The following is a 21327-nucleotide window of genomic DNA, read 5'->3' on the forward strand; positions in this document are numbered from 1 at the left end:
CCGGGCGAGCTTCTGGCCTTTTGTTCGCACTGTAACCCTAAAAAACCGCTTATGTTCTCCGGGTCACTTTGAAAATATTGACCCCTAACAGTAATCTTTTTTTTTACTTCAAGCTAGGAGGACGGGGACAGTGCCATACGGTGCGTCTCGTAGAGGAGAGCCCCCTGTGCGGTCCAGGCGAGCTTCTGGCCTTTTGTTCGCGCTGTAACCCTAAAAAAACCACTTATGTTCTCCGGGTCACTTTGAAAATCTTGACCCCTAACAGTAATCTTTTATTTTACTTCAAGCTAGGAGGACGGGGACAGTGCCATACAGTGCGTCTCGTAGAGGAGAGGCTCCTGTGCAGTCTTGGCGAGCTTCTGGCCTTTTGTTCGCGCTGTAACCCTAAAAAACCACTTATGTTCTCCGGGTCACTTTGAAAATATTGACCCCTAACAGTAATCTTTTTTTTTACTTGGAGCTAGGAGGACGAGGACAGTGCCGTACGGTGCGTCTCGTAGAGGAGAGCCCCCTGTGCGGTCCGGGCGAGCTTCTGGCCTTTTGTTCGCACTGTAACCCTAAAAAACCCCTTATGTTCTCCGGGTCACTTTGAAAATCTTGACCCCTAACAGTAATCTTTTATTTTACTTCAAGCTAGGAGGACGGGGACAGTGCCATACAGTGCGTCTCGTAGAGGAGAGGCTCCTGTGCAGTCTTGGCGAGCTTCTGGCCTTTTGTTCGCGCTGTAACCCTAAAAAACCACTTATGTTCTCCGGGTCACTTTGAAAATATTGACCCCTAACAGTAATCTTTTTTTTTACTTCAAGCTAGGAGGACGGGGACAGTGCCATACGGTGCGTCTCGTAGAGGAGAGCCCCCTGTGCGGTCCGGGCAAGCTTCTGGCCTTTTGTTCGCGCTGTAACCCTAAAAAACCACTTATGTTCTCCGGGACACTTTGAAAATATTGACCCCTAACAGTAATCTTTTTTTTAACTTGGAGCTAGGAAGACGGGGACAGTGCCATACGGTGCGTCTCGTAGAGGAGAGCCCCCTGTGCGGTCCAGGCGAGCTTCTGGCCTTTTGTTCGCGCTGTAACCCTAAAAAACCACTCATGTTCTCCGGGTCACTTTGAAAATCTTGACCCCTAACAGTAATCTTTTATTTTACTTCAAGCTAGGAGGACGGGGACAGTGCCATACGGTGCGTCTCGTAGAGGAGAGCCCCCTGTGCGGTCCAGGCGAGCTTCTGGCCTTTTGTTCGCGCTGTAACCCTAAAAAACCACTTATGTTCTCCGGGTCACTTTGAAAATATTGACCCCTAACAGTAATCTTTTTTTTTACTTGGAGCTAGGAGGACGAGGACAGTGCTATACAGTGCGTCTCGTAGAGGAGAGCCCCCTGTGCGGTCCGGGCGAGCTTCTGGCCTTTTGTTCTCCCTGTAACCCTAAAAAAACACTTATGTTCTCCGGGTCACTTTGAAAATATTGACTACTAACAGTAATCTTTTTTTTTACTTGGAGCTAGGAGGATGGGGACAGTGCCATACATGGCTGGATTACTGACTGATGCCTATCAACATTTATGATACAATATATTTTTATTTCCGAGGGCCCTTTATTTTAAGGATCCTCTGACTATTAGGGACTTTGACCCCAGGGCCTCTTGGGGGCTCTAGCCATGCTTTTGGGGCCCCTAGCCATGCTTTTGGGGCCCTTAGCCATGCTTTTGGGCCCTAGCCAAAATACTTCTCTGTTATAGTTGACTCCACTCCAGACCTTGCTCATGTGGACCAACTTACTTTTATTTTCAGGTTTGTTAATAATGACGGACATGTAGTTGAGCGTTTTCTAGCTTTTGAGCCTATTGAAAACCATAGTGGGGACAGTTTGGCAGAGTGTGTCGTTGCTATGGTGGAGAATCTGGGCCTAGACTTATCCAACTGTAGGGGCCAGTCATATGATAATGCAAGTAACATGTCGGGAAAGTACAATGGAGTCCAAGCTCATCTTAAACAAAGAAACCCTTTGATTTGTTATGTCCCCTGTGCAGCACATTCACTGAATTTAGTTGGTGTCAATGCTGTTGACAGTAGCCCAGAAGCTGGACGTTTTTTTGACTTTGTACAGGCAATTTACACATTTTGTGCATCATCTACACACAGGTGGGGAAAGGTTTTCCGTGATACTGATATCAAACTTACAGTGAAATCACTGTCAGGTACTCGATGGAGCGCACGAGCTGAGTCAACTAAGGCTCTTTGGGAATATTATGCACAACTGAGAGAGGCATTGAATGATATGTCTAAAGATATGGAGGAGAAATGTGTAACTCGAAGTGAAGCCTCTGCACTCTGTGACAAATTGGACACGTTGGAGATGGCCTTCATGGCATACTTCTGGGACACAATACTACAGAGGTTCCAAGCCACAAGCCTGCAGCTGCAGAAGCATGATATTGACATATGTACAGCTACACAACTTCTCTTGTCTTTACGAGACTTTGTGGCAGCACAGAGAGATAACTTTGAGGTGTTTGAAGGGGCAGCTTTAAATGTCACCACTGCTGTCTCCCAAGAGTACAGGCATGACCTCCAGCGTACAAAGAAGCGCAAAATCATGTCTGATGATAGTGCAGAGCCAGGTGTAGCATTTAACGGATAGGACAAGTTTCGGATCGAAACTTTCAATGTTGTCATTGACAAACTTGTGTCCTGTCTCAACCACCGTTTGAATGCATACACACACTTAACTGAGCTATTTGATGTTCTTTTCATGCCTGACAATATGTCCAACAGTAAGCTCACTTTAAAGGCTAACTCACTCGCTGCAGCATATCCTTCAGATCTGAACATGAGCCTAGCAGATGAATTGATACAATACAAATCATTCATAACAGAAAAAGAAACAACGCTTTGCCCAGGGGCCCGGACTATCCTTAATCCGTCCTTGCTTACTGCTACTGCAGTTGTGGTCTCAGCTGGCTGGTCAAGGTGCCTGTGCAATAGATGGATGAAGACATCAGTACGTGACACTCCACAGGCAATACTACTCTCTGTGAGACTTTTCCCCTGGTGGGTGAAAAGAAGTGGCCGCAGACTGCATGCTGACTAAGGGGGCATGTGATGGTCTATGTCTCCCCTCAGTCAGGGCAGGGGTAGTGCAGCAGCAGAGGAAGTTACACTTGGTCACACACTGCCCTCCAATGTTCACAATTATTGTCCAGGCACATGTAGGTAGCCACCAGAGTAATGAGAAATCCCTTGGCTCATTCTTGTCAAAAGATACAGCCAATCATGTCTGTGTGCCCTGCTAGCACAGCTGAGATTTGCGTTCAGATCTCAGCAGTGGTGGACCAGTACAGTGGATACAAGATACTATTTCCTTAAAATAATTAGAAAATGATTTGGTTTGCATCTCTGCATTTAGAGGGTAGAATCAGAGATGGTCTCAGGTAAAGTGTGTCTTATGCACTTGCAGGTATTTTGCTGGACTGTGGTTGATGAGAGAGAGCTCCAACTGGAATCTCAAGAACGCTGTCATGTTGAGGTTGATTAATAAAGCTGCTCTCACCAATCCCGAATTCACACCAGACGACCAGAATGTGAGAAAACATTACACATCATACCTATACAGAAAATACTAACAGTGCCTTACAATAGTGTTCACTTTTAAATGTTTTTTCACATAATTTGTCAATATCAAGGGTGTAAATCAATTCATTTAGCAGGTCAATCTGCCAGATCAAAGCTACTATTCAAATGAAATGTGCATGCAATAAATATACAATTAAATACAATCTTTTTTCATTTTTTTATTTGATTTGACATATGGATAATAATGCATAATGTTTCATAACACAAACTTTGAGATAAAATATACAATCCGATACAAAGAATACATTCTTTTTAAGGCACTGTACTGAGCTGGAAACTTCGTGATCTGTTGTACTGTTGTGTGTTGGTACATGTTGTACTTAAATATATGTATAATCTTTGCATGTTTAGGATGCACACCAGTTTATGTTCCACTGTCTGACACAAATAGAGCATGCAGTAAGCTGGGCAGGGGGCAGAGCTTCTGATTGCCCAGTTAAAGCAAACTTTAGCTTTCAGCTTGCATGTATAATCACATGCAAAGGGTAAGAACCACTGACAAAATATTCTCACAGTCTGTCATTTTTATTAACACTATAGATTACATATCTACTTACTGCACGTGTGTGTGTGTGTGTATGCAGGTGTGGAGCTGAGAAAAGAAGAACTGAGGACTACAATCACCTCTCTCTGGCTCTTGTAGAAAATGGATCAGTTAAAGATTGCCTTGAGTTCTTTTTTAGGGTAGGTGACCCACATAGATGTGAAAGTTTCTACATGTACACAGTGGACAGGTTGCTAATGCATCGTACTGTGACACATTAATTCACACCCAATTTAAATATTCAATCTGCATGATTGTGATTTTAAACAGGAGCTGACTTGATACAGTGACACAGAAGTGGATTACAGCATTGCCCCATCACCCTGTAATTGACCCCTACAAAAGATTTTTTATATATGTGTGTGTATCTGCATGTGTGTGTTTGTGGATGGGTGCTTATCTAGGATGAGGAGGAAATTGAATGCAGATGTGTGGTCTGTAACTGCACCTCTGCCAGCTGCAGGTGGACATTTTACTCGCTGCCCAGGTGAGCTGATACACTGTGAGCTCTAATGCTAACAGTGAGCAGCACAAAAACACAACAAAAGCACAAACATACAAACAGCTGGTGAGTAATTATTACTCCCTCTCTTTCTCTCTGCAGGTATCTGGTCTTGCAGCTAAAGAGATTTAAGCTTTCGGCAAAACTTAAACTGAGGAAACAGCTCAACAGTGTCAAGATCGACCGAAAATTACAATTGAGACTGCCTGGGCAGAGGTTACACACACACACTCACACACACACACACACACACACACACACACACACACACACACACACACGTTGTACATCACACATATTGCTGATGTGATATTGTGATAATAGGGTTAACCTGTTTAATTACTGATTGATGGCTGCAAGAATAAATGGTAAAGGTAATGTTTTAGGTTTTAAGTGTAAAAGGAGTTTTATACTGACAGTTTCTTATTTTTTACAGTGATCTTACCCAAGAAGATATAATAAATAAAACCATGGATACGGATTTGACCTCAACAGGTCAGTTACGAACCACTGAATGAACCTCTGTTTGCTAGTTTGGCCACCAAAGTGGACAAAAGCTGGTATCATGTGATGCATAAATGCAATATTGTTCAGTTACAATAGGTACAGTACAGTACTACCTAAGTGCAGGTTGCAAATCCATGTGTCACAAATAGTCCATGGGCCAAAAGAAGAAAACCCATGGATTACAGGTTAAAGGATGTACAAATTTTAATGTGCATCCACTGAAAACACACAATGTAGCATTGCTTAATATCAGCTTATCAATAATTCTGTAAAGTATCACATTTAAAGATTCAAGGCTGTATTACACACTGCTAGAGCAACTTATCTTAGCTACCATTACCTTTCTGTGTTTCATCCATCTTTGTGTAGAATACAGGAAAGCTGAGGAGAGAACAGACAGGCATGAAGTGGTGAGGCAGAGAGAGAGAGAAATATATAAGAGTTATATATCTATGAGAGCTAGAATGTTAAAATCTGTGTAGAAAATAGGACAGAAGCAATCTTAGAGAATATAAACAGAAGGATGTACATTTGCAGGGTGTCTGTATTATATGTGTTTACCTTTTTCCAGGATCAGTGTGCCAGCTATTCATTGATCAGTGTGCTGAATCATTATGGATCTACCATACACTCAGGTAACATCTCTCACACACTAGTACATGTAGTATGGACAAACAAGTGTGCTTAAACATATAGATTTGTTCAAATATTTCTGTCATGGCTTTGTTTACACATTCGGTTTAACACATTAATTCTAATTCAGGCTGTTTCTGTCTCCGTCAGGACATTACACATGTGACTGCTTCAACCAGACCGACCATCTCTGGCTGTCATACGATGATGATGAAGTCTCACTGACAACAGAGGAGTACATTCTTAACAAAAGGCAGAAAAGTGCTTATGTTTTAATCTATGAACTGCTGTGAGCACTTTAATGTTTTACAGATTCAGCAGCTTTCCTGTATTGAAGACCAGAACGAGGAGATGTGCAGTCAGGCCAGCTGGAGCTACTAAAACCTGCCCTAAGTGTGACTGTGTGTGTCTGCCCTGTGATGAACTGGCGACCTGTTCGGGGTGTTTCCTGCCTCTCACCCAGTCAATCAGACCAACTGTGACCCTGACCAGGATAAAGTTCAATAAATAACTTTAATAAATTAGCTTGAACTAGAATTTGTGGAATGTGTTCTTTTATGAATAGACTATAAAAGAAAACACTGCTACATTTCAGTCAAGTTATGACTGCAGTGCCAAGCAAGAACCAGACAAAAATTTATACAAAATAAAAAAATAGCTGTTTATGTCAACCGGTTATAAGCATAACAATCATACAGTCAAGTCAGAAAGTCTGCACACATCTTTCACCTTCTCCACATTATATTACATTATAGATGCATTCTATAATACTGTAGATTGATTTAATTTTTTGTCACAAAATTCTACACAAAATAGCCCACAATGACAAAGTGAAAGCAGGTTTTTGGACATTTTTGCTAATTTATTAAAAATCAAAATGTAAAATATCAATGCCTTTGATATGACACCCAAAAGTGAGCTGATGTGCATTTTGTTTTTACTGATACTGCCCGAGATGTTACTACAATTTAATTGGAGCCCTGGCATGGTGGCTAAGAGGGTAGCACTGGCGCTTCACAGCAAGAAGGTCCTGGGTTTGATCCCCAGGTGGGGTGGTCTGGGTCCTTTCTGTGTGGAGTTTCCCAAAAGGGAAAAACTGTATTATTCCTACAATATCCCCTAATCAACTCTTTATATGTGAATGTGCACTACTTAATGATAAAACTACTAACCTATGTGTTAGAACCATTGTTCAAAGAAATATAATATCTAAACCAGCTGCAATCAATATTCTTTTGGAATCATTTATATTATGATATAGATTGGAAAACAACATGGTTTTTACCAAAGAAATGTTTTATCACAAATAAGGTAAGGGAAGTAACTCTAAGGATTCTGCACAGATGTTACCCACTCAATAAAACTATTGCTAAATGTGAAAAAGATATAAATACTGAATGTTCATTCTGTCACAAATATGAAGAAACCTTTATTCACTTATTTTGGGACTGCTCATTTTGCTCAATCTTTTGGATTGATTTAAATAATTTTATTAATAGAAAAACTAGCTACAACTTTAAATGAAAAAATTGAATTTTTTCTATTTGTAATAGTTGAAAGTGACATTGAATTCAGATGAGACTTATATTGTCAACCTTCTCTTAATATTATCCAGATATCACATTCATTGTTGTAAATTTAAATTAAGAATAGACCAAATTTCAACACTTTAAGGCATCATTTATATCATACATGAATACATTAAAACAAAAAAATGTGAAAACAAGAGGTACTTTACACTGCTAGAAAACTTCTCCATCCCTTAAGGTTAATAGCAATCATTGAATGGTATTATTTATAAATTCCTGCCTTAGCTATTTTAATTTTTATTTCTTTTTTATTAATTGTATTACATCGAGCAATTTTTTGTTAATAATTGTCTAATTTTCACTGTGTACTTTACATTTTGGCTGTGATTGATGTATTCTTATGTAATACACATAATGTTCAATAAAGTTGTTAAAAATACTAATAGTATTTCATTAAAATAATTAAAAATAAGTTCATAAATGAATCTTTTTTATTTATTTACAGTTAATGAAATAAATGTCACACAAATGTGACAGATTGTTTATATAAACATAAATATAATCAACAGTAAGTGGAATGCTGTACACACGGATGTTGTCCACAAGATGGTGATATTAAGCAGCAGTGGTATCTCAGCGAGGCTTTACGTTTGGAAAAAAAATACACAGTACAGGTATACTGTTTATATCAATTTATTTACCAACCGATTCACGAACCTGACCTAGGTTTTTAGCGTAGTTCGAATTTGCGTAAGGTGCGCAAAGTGCGTAAGGTGTGTTCGTACTTTACTTACATATAATTTACATCATCATTTCCATTAAAATTGCCCCTATTTCTGTACGTACAAAGCAAAGAATTCAGAAACTTACAGAAATGAACACTTTTTGTCAGAAATGAAAGAAGAATTAAAAAAAATATTAATTAGATATAAGATAACGTTTAATCGGGAAGATAAATATACAGTACATTTCTGCTAGCTTTAAAAGTGGCAACAAGGAAACAAAGCCATGGACAAACATTAAGCGTGATTTGCATTATTTCTTTTTCTGACAATAATTAGGACTACATGCTGTATGTATTTATAGGCCTGATTGGCATGATGCACTTTTCTAGTAATACCCTTTACCTAATCCAATAATACAACAGACGAATACACTTCATAGCAACATTTCCCTACAACTACCCACTTGCACAAACAGATCGGGCGAATTTTCGCATTCAAGACCCATTTTTGCAAGTGAACCATCATCTAGACTAAAGAATCATTGTGTGAACAAATCAGGACAGTAATCAAATACACTAATGTAAAATTTACATGTATTTTATTTGTACTTGTAAACAGACACAGACAAAAACTAAGTACTCTTTGTGCAAAATAAGCCGCTAAAACTGCTACATGGTCGCTGTTCCACCCGCTCGCAACCAACTTAGCTAATCAATGCTGTTAACATATTTATCCATTTATCCAAATAACGCTCCCTACAATCCTGAATTCTCTATATGGTTTCCTCTTATTTCACTTCTGCTTCTCCAGCTTTCACTGCTATGAAAGAGTAAAAAAGTAAAAAAGTAATGCACGTGTCTCTGCTGATATATCCACAATGGCGCATCGGTGACGTAACGATCACTAAACACACGTGACCTATGAGCAACTAGTAATGAATTACCGAATCACTAAACCGACTCAGGATTCACATCATTCATATTAATGCGTATTATAATATTGCTTATTTATATTTAAATTAAATAATTAATTGCAGTTCCATATATGAAAATAATAATATGTACTCGGTATTTATGAGTTCTGATAATAAACGCAAATGTGACCGAATTAACCGTGTTTTGTGGTGTTTCTGCGCCATCATGTGGATCTTTGCTGAGGTAACTTGTACAGTTACTATACTTCACAGATGTTACCCAGTTAATGCTAGATTAAGTCGATTTATTACCATCTCTGATCGGTCTGTCTTTTGTAAAAAGTTTAGTGAGTCGATTGATCACTTATTCTTTGATTGTGTCTAAACCTTTTCCTTTTGGTTGGATGTGTTCTGGGATTTGGGTAAAAAAAAACTGGTAAAGACATTCCAATTAAAAGCAAATGTATTTTTTATATATTTGATAAACCTCTCTTTCAGCCAATTGAATCTTATATAATTAACCTAATTATATTACTAGCTAAATGCTAAAAAAAATCTTTTATTTCTTTTATAAATTTTGATTTGAATACATATTTGCAAACAGTACATTTCTTGAGCCCCTCTTTAAACAATAAATTAAACAAGACTGCTAACTGTCTTAAAGTACTTTAGATTTATATAAAAAATAACACATTTCTAAGGATTTCAAATGATTTGTAAATCCTCTGGCTTTGTTTTTTTCTTTAATATTTTTATTGTTCTTGAACATATACTGGTTGGACAGTGAGTGGCCACTGTAATTAAAAACTCCAGCAGCGCTGCTGTGTCTGATCCACTCATACCAGCACAACACACTAACACACCACCATGTCATTGTCACTGCAGTGCTGAGAATGACCCACCATCAAAATAATGACCATTGAAGAACAGGGTGGAATACAGTCAGTAATTGTAGAACTACAAAGTGCTTCTATATGGTAAGTGGAGCTGATAAAATGGACAGTGAGTGTAGAACCAAGGAAGTGGTCATAATGTTATGCTGATCGGTGTATATTCCTACATCGTTTTTCTCATTTTATTCTTTTTTTATTATTTTGTGATAAAATGTGATTTGCTTAATGGAAATTTGTTAGTTTCTCTCAAACATTAATTCAATAGCCAGTCAGTCTGGAGAGCTGCTGAAGAGAGATGAGCAATGCCGATGGACTCGGCGTGTGCGATTTCTCACTAGCTTTCTGTCTTATACATCCAGATCAGCCTCCTAATTAATGAGTGAATGTCTGGTACCAGCATCAGCTGTTCTTCAATGGTCAGGACTCTCCCAGGACCACTAAAAACTCTAGCAGCGCTGCTGTGTCTGATCCACTCATACCAGCACAACACACACTAACACACCACCACCACGTCATTGTAACTGCAGTGCTGAGAATCATCCACCACCTAAATAATACTTGCTCTGTAGAGAGTTTTGTGGGGCTCCCCTGACCATTGAAGAGCATGAAAGGGGGCTTACAAAGCATGCAGAGAAACAGATGGACTACAGTCAGTAATTGTAGAACTACAAAGTGCTTCTATATGGTAAGTGGAGCTGATAAAAGGGACAGTGAGTGTAGAAACAAGGAGGTGGTTTTAATGTTATGCCTGATCAGTGTATACATGCTTTTTAGGTCTACAACACATTCCAAAAAGTTGGAGCAGGGCAATTTAGGGCTGGTAATGAGGTAAAAAAAACAATTAAATTTCAATTTCAAACAAGTAATGTCAACAGCTGATTATACTTGTACTTCAAGTACTACTTGTACTAGGGACAGTGGTAGAGCTTTGGGCTATCAACCGGAAGATTGGCGGTTCAAATCCAGGCTCTGCTATGCAGCCACTGTTGGGTCCTTGAGCAAGACCCTTAATGCTGTCTGCTCCAGGGGCGCCGCACGATGGCTGACCCTGCACTCTGACCCCAGCTTCCAACACCAGCTGGGATATGCGAAGAAAGAATGTCATTGTACTGTACAACTGTATATGTATATATGACAAATAAAGTACATCCTTATCCTCCTTCTACTTTTAATACATACATTTAACTACTAATTGCCATGGTGATGGTGGACGCTGGCGCATCTGGCTGCCGCTACCGTTATCGTATTTTATCATATTTTATTGTATTTTTATCGTATTTTCTTTTCATTTTTATCTTTGTACATACTCATGTTATTGCTACCGCTCCTGTTGCTTTATTTCTTTTTCATCGGATAATCTCAGCGCCTGTTGGATACTAAAAGACTGTGGTGTGTGTGTGTTGGATCATTTTAAAAGACGCGGACGCTGGTACGTTTTCTTCACATCCTGAAACGGTCTGGATTACAATTTACAGTTACGTGGTGAACGGTGGGTGAGTTTTCCTGCGATCGGCACAATGTTGAACTATTCTGCTGACCAGCTGATGAAGTTCAACAATTACACTACTCCATCGTGTATTCTAGTCATCAAACAGCTTGGACTCCTTCGCCGGCCTCGTTATATTCACAGGGGCTCCCGGAGAAAGCTTGTCCCAGTGAGAGTAAGGAACTGCTCGGATGGTAGAGTGGGGTTTTCTCGGCATGCGCCGTATACTCCCAATGGAGTATCTCCGTGTAGTCTCGAACCGCGTTACACCTGGCTGGTACCTGTGGTTCCTGATCAGCCCGCTACACACCTCCAGCCACGGCAGAGACTCCGAGCCAGAAACAGAGGAGTTAATACTGTCAATCTCAGAGCACTGGAATACACACCGTTACTGCAGTCTCATTCTGTGTCAGTCCATATGGCACTGATAAATGCGCGCTCTGTCCATAATAAGACGTTTATTTTAAATGACTTTTTCACTTCTCATGGTTTGGACCTGTTGTTTTTAACTGAGACATGGGCTACAGGTGGTGAATCGGCTAGCGACTCCGCCCCCTTCTTGGAACTTTGCCCAGTAGACTGCGGTTTCTTCAGTTTACCTCGGAATACGGGTAGAGGCGGAGGAGTTGCGGTGGTTTTTAAACAGCGTCTGAGATGCCAAATGCTGAATATTGGGACTTTTAAAAGTTTTGAAGCACTGGTTTTTAAATCTCACTCTGTTCTTCCATTACTCTGTGCAGTAGTATACAGACCTCCAAAACAAAACAGCGACTTTATCACTGAGTTTGCTGAATTCCTTGCTATGATTGTACCTATGTCTGACAGCATTCTGCTTCTTGGTGATTTTAATATTCATGTCTGCTGCCCTGATAAATATCAGGTGAATGATTTTAATCAGCTACTGGACTCTTTTGGTTTTATTCAACATATTCATAAGCCCACCCATATGCAAGGTCACACACTTGATTTGGTGTTTTCATCTGGTTTTGATATTGACAAACTAGATATTGAGGAGGCTAGTTTCTCTGATCATATGCCAGTAGTCTTTAGCTCAACTTTAACTGCGCATTTCCCAGCTCCTGTTTTAGGGCACTGGTCAAGGATTATCACTTCGTCCACATCTAACGATTTTTCCAGAGCCTTTTCTGACATGTTAAAATTGCCCAACTATGGTCAGACTCATGCTAATGTGGATGAGTTAGTTACTTCTTTTAATTATAACTGTTCAACTGTTCTGGATTCTCTTGCCCCTATGAAATTTAAACGCTTAAAACCAAAAGTTCAGCCCTGGTTAAATGCATCCACACAGGAAATTAGACAGGCTTGTAGAAGAGCGGAACGGAAATGGAGAAAGGACAGATTGCAAGTAAGTTTGGATATTTTTAAAGGTTGCCTGGAAGACTATCAGCTAGCTGTTAAGTCTGCTAGAGAGGCATACTTTTCAAGCATAATTGCCAAAAATTACAACAGACCTAAAGTACTGTTCAGTACAATAAATTCTTTACTTAAATCATCACCCGAAGTTGGAAATGTTCCTTCTTCTAGAGTATGTGAAGAGTTTTTGAACTTTTTTGTGGAAAAAACTGAAACAATTAGGTCTGGCATTACTTACTTGGGTATAGATTCTCCACTTCCACCGCCGTGCCCAGGTGTGTTTGAAAAGTTTGAGGCTGTTTCAATCTCTGAATTAACAGATTTGGTGCTGAAAACAAAGCCAACAACCTCCCCACTTGATGTGATGCCCCCACAGATAGTTAGGGAGACATTTGATATATTAGGACCTTTTGTCCTGGATATCATTAATACTTCCCTTGCCACTGGTACTGTTCCAGCATGCTTTAAACATGCTGTAGTTACACCTTTGCTCAAAAAGCATAATCTTGATGCTACAGTGGTTAGTAACTATAGGCCGATTTCTAAATTACCATTCTTGGCTAAATTACTGGAAAAGGTTGTATATTCTCAGCTTTTACCATTTTTGAGTAGAGATGGTATTTTTGAGATTTTTCAATCTGGTTTTAAGTCTATGCACAGCACTGAATCTGCTCTTCTGAAGGTGACAAATGACTTACTACTTACTGTTGATGAGGGAAATTGTGCCATCCTCATTTTATTGGACCTTAGTTCTGCTTTTGATACTGTTGACCATGACATACTTGTTGGTCGCCTGGAAAAGTGGGTGGGGTTACAGGGAGAGGCCCTGAATTGGTTCATATCTTATTTTAAGAATAGAACCTTTTCAGTGAATATTAGCAGCTATTTCTCTTCTTCTGCTGATGTCTCTTGTGGTGTTCCACAAGGGTCCATACTAGGGCCCCTCCTTTTTTCTCTCTATATGCTGCCATTGGGTCAAATAATTAGGAAGCACAATGTCAGCTTTCACCTGTATGCTGATGACATACAGCTTTATCTTCCCATTAGACCGAATGACAATGGCTCGTTAACATCTCTTAGCAGTTGTCTTGAGGACATAAAGAGGTGGATGGCTGACAATTTTCTTCAGCTGAATGAAAGCAAGTCAGAGGTTATCGTTTTTGGGGGTCCTCATCACATCAATAGTGTCTCCAATAACCTTGGTCACTTGTCTACATGTGTCAAAACATCTGTGAGAAATCTTGGTGTTATCTTTGACTCTGACCTCCGATTTGATAAACAAATCAACTCTGTGGTAAGGAATAGCTTCTTCCAGCTCAGAAATATTGCGAAGATTAAATCTTTTCTCTGCTATTCTGACCTGGAAAAAGTTATTCATGCATTCATTTCTGCAAGAATTGACTACTGTAATTCTCTGTATATTGGGATTAGTCAGTCTCTGTTGCGGCGCTTGCAGGTAGTCCAGAATGCAGCAGCAAGGTTACTGACTAATACCAAGAAAAGAAACCATATTACACCAGTCCTTGCCTCACTACATTGGCTGCCTGTTCAGCACAGGATTCAGTTTAAAGTGCTTTTATTTGTTTTTAAAGCGCTTAATGGTCAAGCCCCGGCTTATCTCAGTGGTATGCTTTCTCCCGCAACCGCACAGCGATCTTTAAGATCAGCCACTCAGAACTTGTTGACTGTTCCTAGGGCTCGTTTGAAGCTAAAAGGTGATCGTGCATTTGCAGTTTATGCTCCGAGGCTATGGAACACTCTACCTCCTAATATTCGACAAGCACCTTCGGCCGCTGTTTTTAAATCACTCCTAAAAACATACCTTTATAAGCTGGCATTTGAACAGTGAGGAGCTGTGGTAATTATAATTGTTTAGTCTATTTTTATCTGTTTTATTTTGTCTCTTACTCTGTATTTTTATTTGGTTCTTACTTTTTTAATATAATGTTGTGTTATGTATGCTTATTCGATGTACAGCACTTTGGTCAACGTAAGTTGTTTTAAGAGTGCTTTATAAATAAAATTTACTTACTTACTTACTTACTTAATATCAGAAAATTACTTTTGATACTTAAGTACATTAAACATCAGATACTTTAAGTAAAATTTTTAAAAGGTGACTTTTACTTCTATCAAAGTATATTTCTGGTAAGATACTTGTACTTTATACACCACTGTTAATGGATAGTCGGTCATTATCATGTATAGGTCACTCTGCTGTGTATTTATACCCGCTATGGCAACACTCGTTCCAGTGACGTCATTGCTCAGCTGATGCAGTGCAGCCAATGGCAGAGCGCGGTGATTCTGTACACGGAACTGATTGCAGATTTGCTTTAAAGGTGAGTTTTCACAGCATTTATTTTATAATCGGTTTCTTATATTTAAACGGTACTTTGTTCAGAACGGTAGGAATAAGATGAAGTCAAACTCAATTGTATTTCTTTTTAATATGCTACAGCCAAGTAGATGAGCAACCTTGAACCTTGTATACCAAAAAGACTGAGATCCCACACATCTGTGTATCCGCGTCATTTAGAGCATCATATACAGCTGTGGTTCTTCAGCCTTTTAAAGCCAGAGATCCGTTTATGTAAAAACACAAAAGAAAAAGATCCACAGACGCCCACGTGTATGTTAAACATCATGAACCTGGTTTGTCACCCACTCACTCATGTTTAGCAGATAGAAGTTCCTACACAAGAGAAAGATGTTAACTCAGGTTTAACGTATTAATAAGTATTGACATTGGTCCGGGTCCTGGGTTCGATCCCCAGGTGGGACAGTCCGAGTCCTTTCTGTGCAGAGTTTGCATGTTCTCCCCATGTCCGCGTGGGTTTCCTCCGATTGCTCCGGTTTCCTCCCACAGTCCAAAGTGCAAGTGAGGTGAATTGGTGACACTAAATTGTCCATGACTGTGTTCGATATAACCTTGTGTAATGAGTAACTACCATTTCTGTCATGAATGTAACCACAGTGTGTAAAACATGACATTAAAATCCTAATAAATAATAATAAAATAATCATTATTGGCATTGCCCTTAATTCATATTTTTTCAAAATGATGTAAATTAATATGAAATATTTAATATTCGTATAATAACCAAAACAAATAACAATAGGTTATTTTAATTCTTAATTACCAACCTGAAAAATTCAGGTAATGCAGCCATACTGCAAAAACAAGTAAATAAAAAATAAATGCTGCATACAGTATTTAATATTTATAAATACACATGTACATTACTTATGCAGAGTGTAATTTTTTTTAAAGAGTAAATAATTTTTTGTGATTTTTACTGCTACCATTTTTTTCTATACTGCTGCTACTACCTCTACTGGAGAGATGCCATACGAAATTTCATTGTACCTGTGTATAGTGACAATAAAGATTATATTCTATTCTATTTTATTATATTCTAATAAAACATGTGAACATGTGATTTCTGAATAACACATGATCCTCAATTCAATTTCATGCATTTGTATTCCTTTCCTAGCAGTTAGAAATGGAATGTCACTTTTTAAACAGTTCTATTAATTTTACCAACCTGAAAATTCAAGTAGCTCAGTCATACTGTAATAAAACACTTCTGTGTGCCAGTAGTTCCCCATTGTAAAAATTCTTTCACTTCATCCAAAGTTTTGAAGCTCTTAAATGTAAAATCATTACAAGATAATTTGAATTGTATATGACTGCATTTTCTTATTAAAAGTATATGCAGTACAGTTGGAAGGTTGCATCATCTCATATAATTAATTTAATTTTTTGCTTTTTCATTTCAACCACATTGTCCTGGTCAGGGTTGCAGCAGGTCCATCTCCACTGGAAAACACTAGGCACAAGGCAGGAATACCCTTGCCTATCTACCCCCCACACATACACCCACCGGTAATGGCAGATCAGAGTGACCACACTGATCCAGGTCCTCCAACAGACCCAGGGTTGGATGTACGATTTCCCACTGCTCCGCCACCTATCTACTTGTGCACTCTGACACCAGAGCTGGAGGCAAAAGCACGAGAGGAGCTGCAGGAGAAGCCTGAGTGGCGCCTTCGGGATGTGCAAGCTTTGCGTGACATGATTCTAAAGGAGCATCCCAATCTGAGGACACGGTTGGACGACACCTTCCTTTTGCGCTTCCTCCGGGCCAGGAAGTTCGACTACGACAGAGCACTGCAGCTGCTTCTTAACTACCATAGCAGCAGAAGAGCCTGGCCTGAGGTCTTTCAGGACCTTAGGCCCTCCACAGTGAAGCATGTACTCGAGTTGGGTTTCCTCACTGTTCTGCCAAGACCTGATCCTCAAGGCCGCTACATCTTATGCTTACGGCCAGGTAAGTTCATCAAGTCTTTTTCATTAAGACCAAGCTTTATTTTTTAATTTCATTGGTGATATGTATGTTTGATACCTTCATCTTTTAAATGAATGAAATTATGTTTCACAGTTTTATTTTTCTTGTGCTGTGGTCTGTTATATGATCCAAAATGCAAAAAGAGATGCAATTAGAAAGTGGAAAATTAGAAATAACTCATATCTGGTAATTTAACCCTGCATTATTCTTCAATATGCAGGAAAATGGACACCAAATGACTATCCATTTGTGGACAACATACGAGCCATTTATTTGACATTAGAAAAGCTGATCCAACCTGAGGAGACTCAGGTGAATGGAATTGTCATCCTGGTGGATTACACTGGAGTTGGCTTGTCTCAGGCCTCTAATCCAGGCCCGCTTCTAGCTAAGAAAGTTGTTAGCATTCTTCAGGTATGCCTTTGCTATGAGCATATAATATAGTTGTATTTTTTATTGCTAAAAAGGTGAAGTTTAAATTGTGTATTTGATTGTATATTTCAGGACGGATTTCCCATCAGAATAAAGGCAGTCAATATAATAAACGAGCCCAGAATCTTCAAGGGGATATTTGCAATAATAAGGCCGTTTTTAAAAGAGAAGATGGCTGAAAGGGTAACTGACTTTTTTCTAACCATCATGTTGTTCTTATTCAATTACTCAATTACGTGCAATTTAATAATAACGTATTACAATTTAAAGAATGTTTAAACATGTAAAATGTTAAGCTTTAATGGTTTTAACAAGAAAATATTAGTATGAAATGAGCTTACAACAAAAAATAGATAAAGTAACTTATTTGTATGAGAGCTTTTCCTTTAAAAAAAAAAAGACTTTTAGCTGCTTACCAGTACCAGCAGCTGAAAAGACTCCCTAAACCATGACAGCTTTTTGTCTATGCTCAACTGTGGTAGACATGCAGTCATGCAATTGTGGGGTCTTGGACACCCTCCTTCCCCTATGATCCCCAAGATAGTGGGCAAAACAAAACAGGGTCTAACAAGGTTCAGTGGCCTGCACAGAAGCCTGATCTCAACCCAGTTGAACATATTTGAAATGAATTTAAATGTTGATTGCTTGACAGGCATTCTAATCTAAATCAGTAACAGACATCAAAAATACAATTTTAACTAAATGGGCACAATAATAGGATCAGACCTGTAATAATGCCCATGGTTTTGATATGCCCTGTCCAACACACTGCTCAACTGCTTTGGACATATGGTCTACTGTAACGATATACAAAACACATGAACTTTTTCTGTCTTTCAGTATGTCTTGCATGGTTCGGACCTGTCATCTCTTCATCGGGTCATCCCTCGCTCTGTGCTACCACAGGAGTATGGTGGTGTAGATGGGCGGTTGGACATGACAGCCTGGTCTCGCACACTGCTGGAAGCTGAGGAGGAGTTTGTTGTTGAGTTTTGCCAGCCCAGCCCTTTTGAGGGGGCGCTACTGCCTGACTCTGAGCTCCTATATGGCGAACATCCTGAGGACTCTTACAGAGGCTTACGCTCACAACTATACTACTGCTACTAAACCCTGTCTGCTTTAAATGTTGATTTTTTTATTATGATCAACGGTTAAAATATCATTTTTTCTTAAATACTTCATTATGCTAAATGCTGTTAACTTAAAGGTATTTAAAGAGTATTATTTAGTTACAAGCTGCTCACAGCATTTTTTTTTCATTGGAGTTCAAGTTTTTTTTAATGATGAGCATTATTAATGCTTAAAATGTGATATTTCAGGGCTGGTCCTATCAAGGTGATTAATTGGAACGTTGTTTATTAATATCTGAGGGATGCAGATTTGATGTTGTTTGAGATCAAAATATCAGTGTGTTGTTGTGTAAGCTTGTACTGTGTGATTACATGTGCAGATGTTACCTATATACAGTTGAAGTGAAACGTTCACATACACGAATGTGGTCACTTCTCCTAATAATGGTTTAATCAGGTGTTTGAGCCATACTCATTGCTAACAGGTGCATAAAATCAATTCTATACGAGAAATTCATTGCTTCCAATTTCGTGGCATCAACTTTGAAAAGGGCATTTTCCGTTTCAGCATGACTGTATCCCTGGGCACAAAATCTGGTCCATAAATACACAATTTAATGTTTGTTTTGGTTTATTGTTCTGCTGAAAAACCCAGTTGTATCCAAAAAGGGGTTTCTTCATGACTTTGGCAAGTAGATAGACAATTGTTTTGACAGATACCTTCACAAAGAAAGCTTAAAAGTGCCATTCCTGACTTTTTAAGATCTGTATAGAGGTCTGTAGACCTGTTGTAATGCCTGTAGCTCAGTCTGATAGATGCAGTCAAACTAGTCCTATTAATATGGGCACAGAACTCACCAGCATCATAATTACGAACTTAATGACATAAAAGGAACACTTTACACCATACAATTAATATTGTATATTTTTGACCCAGCAGATTTATCAAACTATTTCATAAAATAGACATTTTTTATTGGACAAAATCTTCAATGGACAAACAATTGTTCCAATAGTTGCAGAAATCATTTCAATCCAAAGACATTAATGATATACTTGTCCCTTATGAGTGTATGCCTTCTATCTTCTAATCTATCATGAAGCTTAAAGAATGATTGGGCACAGTTTGACTAATGTGCATTTGCGCTGTTTCTGTTTCATGTTTATGCCTTTTGTTTTCTGTTCAGGCTTGGTGTGTTAGGTTAGGTATGTGTTCAGAACTTGGTTCACAATGGAATTCAGAACTTATTATTTCTTGCCAAATTTATAATGACAGTTTAATGTTCTGTGAATCAATGTGTAGGTTAGCTGATATTATATTTTTATTCTAAATATCAAATACATTTATTTATTGTCCTATGGGGAACTTTATGGTGTTCTAAGTATTGTAACCTAGTAAGGTTTACATTTTTGTAAGTCTATCAATATTATGTTTTGATTTTAAAAAATAAGCTCAATAAACAGTTACCGAATTTTCAGAATGAAACTGTTGTCTGTTGTAGATCTTTGTTCATTGGTACAGCACATTTAATGGGACTAGCATCTCAAATACGTAGTTTCTAGTCTTTCATACATTCCTAGAATAAGCAGTGACTGAATGAAATAATGAAAACCAGATAGACCACATAGATCTCACACGAACTTCAACTTTAGTAACTGGTTTCCACAAACTTGGATCTCTGTTATCATAAACATGTAAAGTCAAAACTTTTCATTTACTTCTACAGATCCTGGATGACATGGCAGTCCTGAGTCCTGACCTATTATAAAGTACTAACAAATGACTCTTAATATGCCTTTAGGTGCCAAAGTGATGGTTTGGTATTTGCCAGTAGATGGAGCCAATAAAACGCGGCCAATTCGGCAGAATTCCACTAATGTTTCGATTCTTTCATAATACCCGTTTAAATGAATCAATTGTGCAAGATTCACTCATTTGATTCACTATTCAGTGACGTCACAAAATTTAGGATAACCATAGTTCTCTTTTTCCTTTTTTTGGGAGTTATTTATTTATTAGGATTTTAACAGCATGTTTTACACACTTTTTGTTACATTCATGGCAGAAACGGTAGTCACTCGTTACACAAGATTAATTAGTTCACAAGTTTAATGTCTAATGTATCTCCATTTCACCTCGCTTGAATGTCTTTGGACTGTGGGAGGAAACCAGAGCTCCCGGAGCAAACTCCACACAGAAAGGACCCGGACCACCACACCTGGGGATCGAACCCAGGACCTTCTTGCTGTGAGGCGACAGTGCTACCCACCGAGCCACCATGCTGGCCTCGTTTGGGAGTTAAGATCATTATTAATCAAAATTTTGTAAAAACAAGCACAAATATAAGCAGTCACAATGATGAAGATGCATTTTTGCATAAGGTATTAAAATGAGCACTGCTTTGGATGTGCAGTTGTAGATTACATTCACCCAAGATAAAGAGCATGTTTGGGACAAACCTTAATCATGGAGTCACTGATGTCTAGGAAAATACTCTGTAGGCAGTCTACATAGGCATCTTATAAATGTACCAGATAAGAAAAATGACACTGCTTACTTGTGAACCAGAATGACTGATGTCAGAAACAGTTGATCTAGGATTTACACAAAAGAATCTAGAGTTGCAAAAAATATATCAAAACATCTAGTGAGCGGCAATTTTGTGGACAGCTTGTTGAGCAGCAGCTTGCTTAATAATACGAGGCCATTGAACTGAAATATCTTGCACAAATA

General features: G+C 38.7%; 2 protein-coding genes across 2 annotated transcripts; both read left to right on the top strand.

Moving 5' to 3' along the window:
• The first annotated feature begins 4094 nt into the window (after positions 1 to 4094).
• On the top strand, positions 4095 to 6345 carry LOC134333907 (ubiquitin hydrolase B-like). Its single transcript, XM_063016073.1, has 8 exons — positions 4095 to 4108; positions 4215 to 4314; positions 4579 to 4661; positions 4779 to 4892; positions 5113 to 5171; positions 5553 to 5593; positions 5755 to 5818; positions 5967 to 6345. Exons 1-8 carry the CDS (start codon positions 4095 to 4097, stop codon positions 6107 to 6109), a joined length of 618 nt encoding a protein of 205 aa, XP_062872143.1. The 3' UTR covers positions 6110 to 6345.
• A 10273-nt stretch (positions 6346 to 16618) lies between these two features.
• Positions 16619 to 20079, top strand: ttpal (tocopherol (alpha) transfer protein-like). Its single transcript, XM_063015564.1, has 4 exons — positions 16619 to 17073; positions 17312 to 17505; positions 17596 to 17706; positions 18364 to 20079. Exons 1-4 carry the CDS (start codon positions 16632 to 16634, stop codon positions 18628 to 18630), a joined length of 1014 nt encoding a protein of 337 aa, XP_062871634.1. The 5' UTR covers positions 16619 to 16631; the 3' UTR covers positions 18631 to 20079.
• The last annotated feature ends 1248 nt before the right edge of the window (positions 20080 to 21327 follow it).

This window comes from Trichomycterus rosablanca, chromosome 19 (assembly GCF_030014385.1).
Source record: "Trichomycterus rosablanca isolate fTriRos1 chromosome 19, fTriRos1.hap1, whole genome shotgun sequence".
Lineage (NCBI taxonomy): Eukaryota > Metazoa > Chordata > Actinopteri > Siluriformes > Trichomycteridae > Trichomycterus > Trichomycterus rosablanca.